General features: G+C 38.5%; 1 protein-coding gene across 2 annotated transcripts in view; it reads left to right on the forward strand.

The window, feature by feature from the left end:
• Positions 1-14,966, forward strand: part of LOC115760610 — a 30,204-nt gene that overhangs the window by 1,394 nt on the left and 13,844 nt on the right. For both annotated transcript variants that reach the window (XR_004017679.1, XM_030702056.1), the window contains exon 2: positions 10,361-10,840. Coding sequence is in view for 1 of the 2 variants with exons in the window: in XM_030702056.1 (XP_030557916.1) it covers positions 10,651-10,840 (190 nt within the window). In the remaining variant the exon portion in view is untranslated. The remainder of the gene's footprint in view (positions 1-10,360; positions 10,841-14,966) is intronic.

Consider the following 14,966-nt stretch of genomic DNA (forward strand, 5'->3'; position numbering starts at 1 on the left):
GTGAGTTGTTTGGCCTGTCTTGACTTGTCCAACAGAATCTACGCGTAATTAATTGTCGGCTTTGTTAACCGAGCCGCACTTTTACGGCCTTTGATAAGAGCCGCTTAGCAAAACCGCCAAAAGCATTCAAACTGTATTCAAACTCTGCTCTGACAAGCTCTTAGAATCGAATCTGAGTCTGAGCGGTTTCTAGAAATACGTCGCACTCAGCTTACAAATATGCTAACGAATTTCGATTCGCCGATATCGAATAAAGCGCAAGTCATAGCCCAACACTTGAGAGCAAAGAAAAAAAGAATAACACAAATGACCTTGAGGGTAATAACTCTTCGGTGTCTGTTAGTCATGCCTGGAATGCAGCCGGACCGCATTGGCGGGCAGTACGCCAGTGCCTTAGCCCCCAGCTGCAAAAAAAGGCCAGAGCTAACCAAACCGGATGGCATCTGCATGCATCTAACAACCGAACAGCAGAACCCACACACACCACACACACACAGATACATACAGTGAGCGTTAGAAGTATTCGTTAGTGAGTCGCTGCTGTCCACGCAGTTATGAATAGAAGCTTATGGATATTAAATTTTATGAACATACTTAGAACGATATGCCACAGAGAATTTCAATAAACGAAATGCCAATAAAATTTTTTTTAAGCCCAGAATAAATACGAAACAAACAGCTAAAAGTGAGAATGCGGGGAGCCGAAACCAGTCTACGGATTTGTCTAATGTGCGGGCGCCGAATACGTTTCGCTTAAGCAAACTGGTTAGAAATACATACAGAGAGAGCTACAGATAAAGAGAGAGAGAGAGAGAGAGAGAGAGAGACAGAGAGAGAGAGATAGAGTAGAGCGCTGCTCAATTGGAGATTCGTTTGCTGACAAATAAAACCTTGATGCGCATCTTGACTCTTTTGGCTGTATTTTTTATATAAAATATACAACAACAACAACAGCTGCCAGCTTTTAGCTGTAACATTCCATTTAACCAACTGAGCATATTTCACAGCTGAATAATGAATTCGCATATTTGTGCAGTTGTTGCTTTGGCTTTAATCACAGTGCCAAGTGCGCAGCATGTCTAAAAATAATAGTTGCTAATAAATGAAATTTCAATTAGCACATCACATGCCAATTGTTGTCTTAGTATATCCTTATTTGCGTTTATGTTTGCATTTGAAAGTTCGTTGCCTAAGTCTTTCGTTATGCCGCGAGGTCATGCACTGCAGAGCATGCACACATAAGACACGGCACGGGCCACAGACGCCCCTCTAAAGCCCTCTATTCATTTTCGCTCTACATTCAAGTTCGAGCTTGCTGTCAATTTATTATGTACCCTTTAACCCAGCTAACCCCCCCTTAACCCTTCTGTAAATCCATAAGCCTCTGTGTCTATTGGTCTGCCTGTTTATATGCTGCGTAAGCTGTGCCTTTGACTTGCTCTCTATATTAGTCAAATTATTTATGTAGATTTTGATATCTTTGCGTTTAACAGCTTGCTGTCAATTTATAATGTATCCCAAGCCCCCTCTCAACCCGTCTGTTAATCAATAAGCCTCTGTGTCTCCATCTTTGGACGCTGCGCTGAGCTGAGCCTATCAAATGTTTGTATATGCCCTCTCGAATTACACATATTTAACGAGCTGGTGTCAAATTTTTGCTGCAATTGGCTGCCGATCCAAGCAAATTTGACACGTAGACACACATTGATTTACCCCCCGCTACACCCCCCCCCCCTCGGCTTATTATTTAGCTGCAGCCTTGAAATCATACGCTAAGTTATTTTCAAACATGTTGGCCATTAAGTGGCATGCAGGGTATTTAATAGCCGCACAGCGCTTGATTGGCACACACTTATTGGTTTTTGGCATTTAGTTTTTGGCTCGAATTAACAATTGTTTTCAATGCCATCGAAGCAGCAGCAACAGCAGAAACAGCAGCAGCTGCACACAATTTGTAAGCGTCTCGTGTAAATTGCCATAATCGTAATCGCTCATCAAAAAAATGACGCAATTGGCCAACAATCAATCTGTTGGGCGCGTGTTCAGCAGCAGCACCAGCACCAGCTGCGGCAAGCCAAGACAGGCGACCTTTAGCATAGCCAACGATCTAAGCCAAATTATAAATCAATGCACGTCAGCATTTATGAGGGCTTCACAACTTTTTTTTAAAAGTCACGCAAAATTTCGCTGAAAATGACACCGAAAACGGTTTTCAGCGAAAGTCGCAAATGCAAATCATTTGCCAGAGCCAAACAAAAGCCGCCCGATTTTGCCGTTAATTATTTCTGTTTTTTTGTTTTATTATTTAAATCAAGTGTGTAAAGTGTAGAAACCAAGCAAAATAAACAAAAGTCATTTGTGAATTACAAACAAAAAGAAAAGGATTTCTCAAGAGCTGCTTGGCAACAGGTGAGCAGCTATCGGACCTGTGTCTAATTGTGATTTAATGTTTATAAATATATAATTTACGTGTGCACACATCGATTCGCAATTTGTGCGCGGACTGTGCCCATAACAAACTGAATTTGACTTCAAATGAAGCTACACTAAACAAGATACACAACAACAACAACAAACCGATGAGTCGAGTCTCAAGTCAAGACCCAATCGTTGTCGTCTCGACTGCCTTCTAATGCCAACAAACCGCTCAGGCAAAACGGCCATCAGTTTACAATTGTTTGCCATCTTGAGATGAAATATGATCTGATAGGCAATGTTTGTCTATAAACACGGCTGTGTGCGTTTGTGTGTAGCTCGAATGTCTTTGCAGTTTTAGGTATCAAGTTAAATAGACAATAAACACGACAAGCGTCTAACAAATAAGCGCTTAACGCTGCTGCCTGAACCCTGACCTCGACTTTGACTATAATTTTAATACCATTTTTTTTTTTTTTTTGGTAAATAAAGCTTAATAAAACTTGTGTAGCTAGTTAGGCTTGATTCTTGTGAAAGTTTATTGTCGATCTGTCTAAGTATGTGTGTGTGCTTGAGTGTGTGTGTGTGTGTGTGTGTGCGTATCTGTGACTTTCCATAAATGCGTTTTAGAAACCAACAAAAATAAACACCAACATTTGAATTTAAAGATAGCCAGAATAAACAGTCAAATTTGTGCTGGCGACTATTCGGGGAGTGCCCGACTAGGGAATACCCTGAACTTTTCTGTTACCAACACCAAAGGCAGGTGTCGCAAGGGGTTAAGATAGCTATACATTTCCAGTGCAATGTCAAAATCTTAAGATCCCAAGACTCGCATGCGATTATATAAAAAGGCGATAATTTGTGCGTGTCGCAGACTTGAACGTCAAACAGATTCACCTTCACGGTGTTACATATTGGGTAACATAATGTAAATAACTAATGCAAGTGTAAAAAAAAATAGCTCCCAAAACGTGCTTGATTTTTGTACGCTAAGCATAAAACGAAAGACTTAGGACACGAACTGGCTGCACCAGTTCGACAAGATTACATATCGCACAGCTAATTTATGTTAATTACTTTGGCGATAATTAATTTTGTTTAACGCTGCAACAAAAAACAAGCGCCAAGTGAAATAGAAAACTGATTAATGAAAATCGATCGAATGCTTGTGATGTGTTTATTTTATTAATTAAATTGATTAACAAGCAGCCAGGCCTAGCAGTTGGCCAAAAACGCGTAAGCCCAACTGCCAAATGCTGCACAGGGGCACTCGCATCAAAGTCACTCGAGGACGCAGCGTTGGCCAAGTTGTTAATCAACGGGGCAAATACCGACAGATCCGCAGCCGCGACACGACACCACACGAGTTGTTGGCCAAGTGCCGCTATTTATGTCACCAAAAAAAAACTAAGCCAAAAGACAAACGGACGGGCAGACGGAAAGACGGACAGGCAGGCAGCTGGCTATGGCAAATAGCCTGATAGCAACTGTTGTGGGCCAAATTGGCATCGAGTGTTTGTCAATCACATTTTCGTACAATTGCGGCTACAAATTTTGGCCAGTTCGCAGCGAATAGAAATCAAATTGCGCTCTCTCACAATAATCATACGCATCATAATGAGCAGCCGCATAATGACGCCGACTTTCGCAGTTCGTCAGCAGCTCGACGTCAAATTAAAAATAAAAAAAAAATCACTCAAGTAGCAGCCAACCGCTAATAGCCGCTGGCCAAAACACACGCACATAACGCATACGCCATGTGTGTCTGTGTCTCTTTCAGTCGAACTTATCAAAACTCACATTCAACGTGCAGTTCATCAATAAATTGCGATTAGAAAGTTTGTGTGTGCGCTATGAATATCATTTCTGTTCAATTTTTTTATTAGCTAATATTAATAATAATAAGTTTGACGCTCTTATGGCTTAGGCTCTGAGCTGACTGCACGTTCAAAATCTAACAATATCAGTTATATTGGACAATTTATATGGCAACAGCGTACGGCAATTATATATTGTGCTAAGAACTCTGACGTTAAACAAATGCTTCATAAACTCAAAATTAAACTTAAAATATTAAGATTATTATAGGCAATGGATAAAGTACTCCAACATTGACATAAATACTTGATATGTTCCAAACATTTGCTTGTGTACCTTTGCAGAAAAACTTTAATATAAAATTCAGCTTTTCAGCTAAACAATTTAGCTATCGGTTCTTAAAGTAATCAAGTAGAAGTATTTTGTCAACTTTCTAAGCAAAATGTTTTGTGTTATATGTTATGTGGGTAGTCCCAGATTCCGTTCTATATATTAAACAAACATGCAAAGAAAAATACGAACGTATTTATAGAAAGTATACAATTGCAATAGCTCAAAAATGGTTTATTAATTTTTAGTATATTTTTATTAGTTTTGCCAAGAATTGGTGAACAATTTTGACTAAAATATGACAGACAGGGTGAATATAGAGTTGACTGAGTTTTGTTTTATAAAGTTTAAAAGTTGCATATGTAATTAATTAATTTTATTTTATGTTGTTTGATCAATATAATAAAACAAACATCAAGCTAGCTAAATAAAAAACCAAATCTTAATAAAATAATACAAATAACACAAAACGTCATGTTGTGTTCTGGGAAAATGTTCAAAAAGTTTCCATACATACAGAAGAATTTCTCAAATCTAACTAATTGAAATTTACATAAAAAGAAATGTATTCAGCGTATAATCTTCTATTAACATTAAAAACGAATTAAATGCCTTTTACATATAAACTAAACGATTTTCTCAAGCTGAAAGGGGAGCATAATTAGGAAATAATACAGAGAGAAATAATATGCAAATAGTTCTAGTTTCTTTAATATAATATAATGATCTTATAATATGATTTCATCAGCGTATTGGGATATTATATAATATTTCTATTGTCTTAGATAATGTGCAAGATAATACCGAGTCCCAGATGGGATTGTCTAGCATAATTTGGGAAGCATCTCGCCGCCTTCGATTACCCCGCCTGACTTTGGTCAGCTGTGTATCTGAAGGGGGCAATGCCATAGTTCCATATAGGCGCCGCGATGATCTTGAATATTATTATCATAGTAAGCTCTTGGGTATAATAAGCCAGTCAAGCTTTGACAGTTTGGCCTTAGCCTTGATTAACGTGCTGGATAAGTCGACCATTTTGTCCAGTGTACGTACACATATTCTTATTTTTTTAGAGTATCCTAATATTCCTCTTAAATATATCAGGCAAGCTTTTGGTCTATAAGAATATATATTTAATCTGCCAATTAATTTTAAAATTTTTATTAATAGCTTTTCTCTCAGATTTCGCCTTTAATAATAACTATTTAAGCTAACTGTTTTTGCAGATACGTTAAACTTGTACACTCCCAGCAATTATTACACAATTTTTAAAGCTCAATTTAAAATCAATTTCGACTCTTTTACTTAATTTTCGTTTTGCTTTTTGTTTTTTTGTTGTTGTTGTTGTTGCTGTTTTGGCCAAACTATTTTCTTATTTTGGTAATTTCTAGTTAAAAACTGGAGCGCGCTCACAAATTGCGCGCTCTTGTTATTTTGTGCGATGTTTCTTTGGAAGCTGCCACATTCGATACAGTTACAGCTACAGCTACAGCTAAAGATACAGATATAGATACAGATACTCAGATACTCGCACACTTGGCCGCACTTGTTGCCGTCTGGGAGCGCATGGTGTGAGTATCTATCGTAAAACCATTAATAGTTGACTATTTTGTTATGGCCCAACAACCGGTTACTGGGCACACACACAAAAACACACACACACACACTCACTTGTTGGCGGTACAAATTTGTATACGTTTTATTTAGCTGTTGTATTTTGAAAATTGTATCTCAAGCTGAACATGAATGAGCTTTTCGAATATTTCGTAACCAGTTGGACTGCATTTTTTTCTGGCTCGCTGTTGTTGTTGTTATTGTTGTTGTCGAGCAGCGAACAGCGTGGCCAAAATGTTTATGTCTTGGCTATAATCAATAGCCAGAGCAACAACGAGCACGATCACAACAAAGTCAAGTGTGTTTTGCTGGCAGGCATTGAAAGAACTACGAAAACGCGCTCTTCATCTGCCAAGCTGAATTGTTGGCTTAATTGCATGTGAATTGCACAGCTGCAACAATTATGTTAATCAAGCCTAGATTCTAATTAATTAAAAGCGTTAAATAATTACAGCAGGCAGTGTAAGTTTAACCATAACGTTATGTAATCAAAGAAATTTGCTCAACTCATTGCGTGCCTTCGCACGAAACAACAGGGAAAAGTATCTTGTAGCTAAAGCTGCTGCTCTAGCTGTATCTGTATCTGTATCTGTACATTTGCGTTTGTATCTTTAGCTGTTTACGTTTCCAGCTGTGCGCCAAATTGCTCAAGCTCTTTGTGCTTGGCAAGAAAGCACGTGAAAATGTGAAAATATAAAAAATGTGGGCATATTGCGTTACAGCTAAAATAAAATAGCTAAGAAATGGCTAAAAAGCGAAAACCGCTGCACAAACAGCGCGCACAAATTCGATGCGGGTCAGTCACAATTTCATAGCCCCTCCTCCCCGCCCCGCACACACTCCTCTGCCCCGCCCGTATTGGCAATTTGTTCTAACCCACTTGCGGATCCGCTTGGATCTATGCTCTAAATATTTTTTCAATTAAAGTTTTTTCAATGCTGCGACAGCAGTTTCTTATTTTGTGTTTACATTATCTTAATTAGCTTATTTTTATTAGCTTTTCATACCCTGTGCATATTTTAAAGGTGTAAACGGGTATAGTCCACAATTGGACTATATCTGTTCGTCTCTTTGTCTGACTGTCGACCTCGGAGAACTGAAAACTAGTTTGCTGTCAGTCCATTCTGCTGTTCGCCCTTCTATGCGATTCTCATACGTTCAAGTAAGGTATGCAGACTTTGAATTTAATTTTCTGCTTTATAAGTGTGTGTGTGTTTCGTTCGTAATATTGTAAACTTCCTCCCCCCGCCCGCCCCCCCTCTCTCTCTCTTTCTCTATGTTTCTCTATTTATCTCTCTTACTCTTTCTCTCTCTCTCCCAATCTTTTAATCCGCTTTCCCACTCTTTTACTGTCACTCTTTTTGTCTCTAACTCTTCTCACCTCTCTCTTATTTCTCTATCTCTATCTCTCTCTCTCTCTATTGTTCTCTTTCCCTTAATGCTATTCATATTTGTTCTGTTTCTTCTCCGTTTATGGCTACTAGTTTTCTCTCATACGAGTCGCTTTCTGTATCTATCTCTCTTGCTCTCTCTATCTACTACTTCCCCCTCTCTCTGTCTCTTTTCCATCTATCGCCTCTCCTCTTTCTCTATTAGTACCTCTCTGTTTCTCTCGAGTTTACTAGCTCTCTCATTCCTTCTCTCAATTTCTTTCCTTTTTTTTTCAGCTTACTCTCTCTCTCTTTCTCACCTATCTTTATCTTTCTCCCGAATTTGCTTTATCTTCCTCTCTGACTTTCTCTCTTAGTCACTCGGCGTGAATTAGGTTGCAGTCAAGCTTATTTGGTGTATACAGGGTATCTCATATCGGCAATTGCACTCTTATTTGCTTACTTGTGCACTTAGCTATTTATTTGTAGTTGTTGTCGCCGTTTTAACCAGCTTGATATGTATGTAGTTCAATGTCAAGCATTTTGTGGTCAGTCGTCAGTCACAGTTGTCGCCGTCGCAGTCGCTGCTCTCAATGCCAGCCAATTTCTAGAGTAGCCAAACGAGGCAGGCCTCGACAAAAAAAAAAGAGGGAAAAAACATGATGAACAACCCAGACAGACCGAACAGATCCGACAAAAAAAAAAAAAATACTACTAACAACAGCTGTTCGGAAGTTGAGCTACCGTTACGGCTTATAAAAGATTGTTGTTTATATGTATATATATTTCTCTGATTAGTTGCTGTTGCTTTTGGCTTGGCATTGTACAATGACTGGTTAGATTATTGCTTTGGGTGTCCAGGCATAAACTTAATTACAAGCCAGTTGTCGGCAACTGGCCAAAAAATGTCAAGAAAAAAGCACGCAGAAGTGGAACGTGCAAATGGTCAAGCATCTAGCTCTACGTCCACTTCCACATCTTCATCTTTAACTCCAGCTTGTGCTGCTTCTTCTGCGCGTCGTTCCAATTCTGTTTTAAATTGTAGTCATTTTTGCCAATCATTTGTTGTTTGGTTTTGTTGCCACGACCAACTAACACCAATTGGCGTTCATTTATCTTGCCACATGCAATTTGGCCGTCAAAAACTGAGCCACAATTTTCCATATCAAAACAATTCGAGGCACGACAAAAAACAACAACAACGGGCAATAAGACAAACGCTTGTGCCACACATTTGAGACGCCCATTTGAGACACCATTTGTTGGCCAGATTTGTGGAGAATTGTTGAGATTTTCCACGCCCACCAAACAGCTTTCAGCTATGTTTTGCAGGTAGCTGCCACAGTTTAGGTTTGGCTTATTTATGAGTATTATTTATAAAAAAACGAAGCCCACAAGTATTTGTACCCTGTATACATGCTGATAGATAGATGGAACTGATGGCTGTCATATATACTGGAACACTATGTTGCAAGTCTTAAATTAATCAATTTTAAACAAGGAAAAAGAAGCTTTAAAAGTTACTTTAATCCGCAGAGAAATCCTTGTGTTTGACAATAATCAGAGATATCTATTTTTTTTTTTTTTGGATTTCTTAAATTAAGAAAATATAGACATAAAAATTACTTACATTAATTATAAAGTAAGTTAGGCTTAAGTTTCAATCGCTTGACTTCTTATATAGGCTATTTATCAAACTTAAATTAATTTTTAACACCTAATACCTTTTAAGCGAATGTAAGCTTTAAGCTTTTATATCTATACTTAAAGCTCAAAGCTCATGTGTTTAAAGCAATGCCCTTTTCTTTAACAGGGCTTTCTAACTGTTGCATTAATAGTCTGTATTAAAGCTCTGCAGCTTGCAGCTAATATTTCAATTTGTACAATTACGTGTACCTGATACTAAAGCTCAGCTAACTAATTGGTTGCCTTCAACTAGCTGACTAACTGATTGTAATGTTTCCTATTTATGCATAAATGGAGCTTTAAGTGCGCTTCGAATTGCTTGCATACAATTAAGCTTACTTAAAGCTTAGCCAACTGAATGCAGTTGAGAGTGGTATTCTAATAACTTTTTAGTCTACTGCCCATAGAAGCCCTTTAACAATTTGCCAGGGTATTCTCATGGTGCAACAGTCACGCGCTGCATAATTCTTGACTGTGGTAACTCGCGCTGATTTCTGGCCCGTGTTAAGCACGTCATTTGCTTTGGCAGCTGTCACTGGCTTTGATTAGTTTGTTGAACGTTGAAAATAAATAAAAAACCTTCGATTTCACTTCCCAACCCGATTGAAGGCGTCGTTCGAGTGTACACTGTACATTGAACCTGCGTTTCACACGCAGCTTTGCCTGGCCAGCTGAGCTGTGTGTCCAATAACCAAATCTGTTGACGGTTTTCAAGTTGCAACCGATGCTGGAGTTGAGTTTATGGCTTCATTACACGCCATGTAAAAGTCTGTCACCGGGCGCCGAAAAATATCTTTCAACATATTTCTCCTCGCTTTTTTTTTACCCCCTCTCTGTTATGAAAATCTATTTTAATGGCTTTTGTGGGCTGAGAAAATTTCCTGGCATTGTTTTTTTTTTGGCTGTTTTTCTTTTTGTTTTTGCATAAGAGTACTTTGAGTACTTGCGGTGCAATACATACGCGTACTTTGCGTACTTAGCGCTAAGGCAATAAGTAATTTTTTTAGAGCTCAGCTAATGATGTAATTTCTTGGCTTTTGGCATGTCGTAAAATAACTCATTTACCCAAACGCATAACTAATAGATAATTTTTTGTAATTATAATTTGTTTCTTCTCTTTGCAGTGCCACAAAAATTGTAAAAAATAAAATACTAAAACCAAAATGTGTCAATAATTGATGTTTGAAAAGTTTGATTTGAAAATGTGCACAAAATAACGTGGCCAGCTGTTCCGAGGCACACGTGTGACTAAAGGTGTGCTCCTTGCGGTTGTTGTTGTTGTGCATTATATCATTTGTGATTTCTTATTTACAACACGATTCATAAAGCTAATGCAACAAAGAGACCCGACACAATAGCACGCAACATTTGCCAATAAATTACAACAATAACAACAGACAAACAGCATCAAAAAATGTCGATTAATAAAAGACTCGAGGGCGTGGCCGCTGCCCGCCTATTTGCCGCGACTCTGCTGGCTTTGGTCTGGCTGGAACTCCGAGGCGCCGAGGCACACGTGGCCCTCACGTATCCACCTGCGCGCGCCTTGGATCTGGACTTCTTGGACAACTCGCGCACAAAGGCCCCTTGCGGCATGCCCAAAGGTAAGTCTCCGGGCTTGAGAAAAGCAAAGGCAAAGGCATTTGCTAAGGTAAAAGTGGGTCTGAGAAAACTCCTGCCAATCTGACCTGCATTGCAATGCCCACGGGCAGCTGTTTCTGTGCCAGCTTCCAGTCAGGCTTTTTTTTTGTATTATATATGTTTAGCCTTCAGCCTCTGCATTTGCCTACAAATTATTTTTCTTTTATTTTTTTTGCCATATAAATAATATTTGACTGCCTTTTTTATTTATTTTTGTGTGTTTTTTGGCTAGCGAAATACTTTGGTTAGCAGCTCGTGGGAATTATGGCCGGTTTTTTCTATGGCTTTTCTGTGGCCAACACTTGCAGCTGGCTGGCGCCTTTTTTTGTGCCACTTTGCCCACTTGGCCAACTGAATGTGGCCAACAGTTTTCGGCTGGACTCTCACAAGAGTCTTGAGCTTCTTATTTAGCCTTAATCCACGAGTAAATATCTCTATCAATACTATCCTATTTATATTTCTTCCTTTCTATTTCTATCCTTATCTCAACAAATCTTAAAGCTGTTCTTAATCCGCATTAAACATTTATGTATGTGTTTTATCAGAGTATTATTTTAGTTCTTACTCTTTGGAAAGGAATCACATTTCAAAGCTTTCTTCTTAATTTGAATTGTTGTGCTGAACTCTATTTCTCGCAACTGAGCAGTCAGTTTTTACCCTTAGTCATTGGAGATTTTTTTAGCTTTTTTATACTTTCTTTTTTACTCTTTCGCAATTGTCATCTATTCAACATAATCCACTTGGAAATTTATATCCTTGCTGTTATGAGATGTTTGAATACCTTAGTAGAGGTTGTTATACTTATTCCGATCCCATAAGTATTCTAGTATATTCTAGATCAGCATCAACAGCCGAATTGATAGATCCATGTCCGTCTATCCGTCTGTCTGTTGGCATGTGAACTTGTCTCTCAATATAAAAGCTTGAAACTTAGCATAGGCTCGTCTTTCTGTTGCAGCTAATAAATATGCTGGAACCGGCTGAATCGGACCACAATATCATATATCTGCCATAACAGGCAGAAAGAAGCATCTCCGACCCCATAAAGTATATATATTCTTGATCAGCATCAATAGTCGAGTCGATCTAGCCATGTCCGTCTGTCCGTTTGTATGAACGCAAGGATCTCAAAGCCTATAAGAGCTAGAGAAATTTTAGATGTAGGTCCTCCTAGTGCCTGCACAGATCGAGTTTGTTTCCGATAATCGATAACTTACTCCGTTTCCAAGCAATCGATAAAAATCGATATCGATGTCCTGTTTTTTGGACAATTTTTGTAAATAATAAGAGCTAGAGTAACCAAACTTGATATATAGCTTTTAAAATAGTATACTTATATATTTGCATTTGGTATTGGAAGAAGAGGGTTCAGGGTATCCCCTAGTCGGGAGCTCCCGACTAGAACCTCTTACTTGTTTGACATATAGCTTCTTAAATAGAATATATATATGCATTTGATGTTGGAAGAAGAGGGTTCAGGGTATCCCCTAGTCGGGAGCTCCCGACTAGAACCTCTTACTTGTTTTTTTTGCCTTTCAGTAATTTTTCTTTGACATTTCTTTCGCTGTCCATTGTCAGGGCCACAACCGGCAGAATTCTAAACGAAGTCAGCCACAAACAATTTTGGCTTAGAGGCACGTAGTATGCATTATAATCGCATTATTCAGTTCGCATTAGTCATTAAATAATACAAATATTTAAGTTGGAGTTGTTTACGTTTCGGGGCACGCTTCTGATTTTGTTTTTTTCTTGTTTTTCTGTATTTTTTTTTTTGTTTTTCTGCTTGGTTCGCGTAGACCCCATTGATCATTGGAGTGGGGGGACCAGGTATTTTAGTCGCATTTAAATTGGCCATGCACGTTCAATTCACAAATTCACAGATTCATTTGTGAAATACATGCGCATACAGCGAGCATATTCATGAGTGGCATTCATGCATTTTATGATTCACAGACACACACACACACACACGCACACAATCATATTTCTATGTGCATTCGCGCTTGCATAACGATTTTCAGTTTCAGTTCAGTTTTGAAGTTTTGTATTGTTGCGTCTTACTTAACTATGATTATTGTTGTTGTTAGTTGTTGTTGTTATTGCTTTTAGTTGTTGTTGTTGTTGTTGCAGTTGCAGCCGCAAAGTGTTACCAATTAATTTGCATATGTTGGAGAGGCAGCAGCAGCAGCAGCAGCAGCAGCAACATACGCCATTCACTCTCGGCGCTTATTAAAAATTGGGTCATCATTCGTTTATTTAAATATTTAAAATATACCCTGTAAACATGGCTCTTTAAATAGCCCATACGCAACTCTTACACATATATCTAGCTGATTTTTTTGAAGAATTCAATTTGTTTTATTGAGCACCAGAATCAATCAGTATCTGATCTCTACCAAGCGAAAGTATATATGTATATATATATATTTATTTTTTTCTTTGAGACGTATTTCCAATGCTGGGATGTTTACAATGAAGTGGGCTGAGGACATGGTCTATACTGTAGGGTGTTTAGATGACACGCCTCTTAGGTGGACCGCAGGGGTGTAACCTTTGAAGGCGCTTCTCTAAGATGGGGTCAGCTATAAAAAAAAAACTAAATATATAGTTCATTTGAATATAAATTATCAATTATATATGTCCTATAAATTAATAATAATTTATGTATAAATTATATATGTAATTCATTCAACTGAAGTCTATTTAGATTTTACTTTAATTAATTTTTCTACATTTTAACTTTAGTTGTTCAAACTTTCTACAGGGTATCTGCGCGGCCAACTCTTTTTCTATTCAAAGCACTTTTGTTTGTTTGTTTTATTGCCTGCATATCTCTGCGCCTCAAATACTTTCAAGTTTGAAGTTTTTTGACATTTTTGATGTGGCTTCAGCTGATATAGATATATCTGGCTGCATATAAATTTACATATACATGTGTTTTTGGCAGCATGTATAAATATTTGAATGAAACTACCAACAGTTAAATTTCGTTTGCCTTGGGCAAAGACCAAAGACACGTGTGTCGCATCAAAATGCCAAATCAATTTTAATCGCTGCCTATAAAAGCGCATCGTATATAGACACATATATATACAAGTGTATATATATATTTATTTATATATATTATAATGCTTATAACGCGCATATTAAACGCTGCGCATTGCACACTCGTTCCACGACATTTTTGTATAATTTGTAATTTTTTTCGCTTGACTCTTTTTTTTTTGTTTTTTTTTTTTTTGTTAATTATATACGAGTGCGCATTGCGTATACGCAACGTGCGCCGCTTGTGGCAAACTGTGCGCTGCATGTGCGACCTGCCGCTGGCTCAACGTCTGTCTGTCTGTCTGTCTGTCTGTCTGGGTGGTTGTCTGCCTCTACCGGTTGCACGTTTAACCCATTTTGGGCCATGACAACTTTTGCCTTCGTTTGCGGCTTTTTGCTTTTCTTGAACGGTTTGCTTGGTTTGCGCAAGGCGCCGCTTGGCTGGCCAATTGGCGAAACGGCGTATTGGCCAGCTAGTAGCTGCAGCCGCGGCTGACTGACTGTATTGCTGCTGCTGCTGCTGTTGATGATGATGATATATGCTGCCAATAACAGCAACAACAACAACAATCTGAATGCAAGTGAAAAACTTTCACTTATGCTTTTATATATATATGGGCATTGCGCCACACACACACACACACAAGCCTGAGCAGGCGGGCTAAGAGCTGCTGCCAGATGATGCAAGTTAACAACTGTATCAAGACAAAGCGCGCTTCTCGCTCTGACCGCATTTGTTGTTCAAGAAGAAGATGAAGATGAAGAAGAAGAGCTTGTTGCACCTTTCTAAGCGGCTGTTGCAAGTGCAACCGCAGTCTTTGTCCGGGACAGCCTCATTGAACTGACTCGTTGACCTCTTGTCGCATCTCAATTTGTTAACACTCGTTGCGCTTGTTAAGGGCCAAATGTTTTCTTTTGATTTGTCTATTTTCCTTTTTTTGTCTTTGCTTCTTCTTCCACTCAAAGTTGTAATTGTCTGTTGTTGTTTTTTTTTTGTATGTACGCCACTTAAATGGAGGTCAAGCTGCGGTCTGCCGCTTGTGT

This window comes from Drosophila novamexicana, unplaced genomic scaffold (genome assembly GCF_003285875.2).
Source record: "Drosophila novamexicana strain 15010-1031.04,08,12 unplaced genomic scaffold, DnovRS2.1 tig00000462-arrow-pilon, whole genome shotgun sequence".
NCBI lineage: Eukaryota > Metazoa > Arthropoda > Insecta > Diptera > Drosophilidae > Drosophila > Drosophila novamexicana.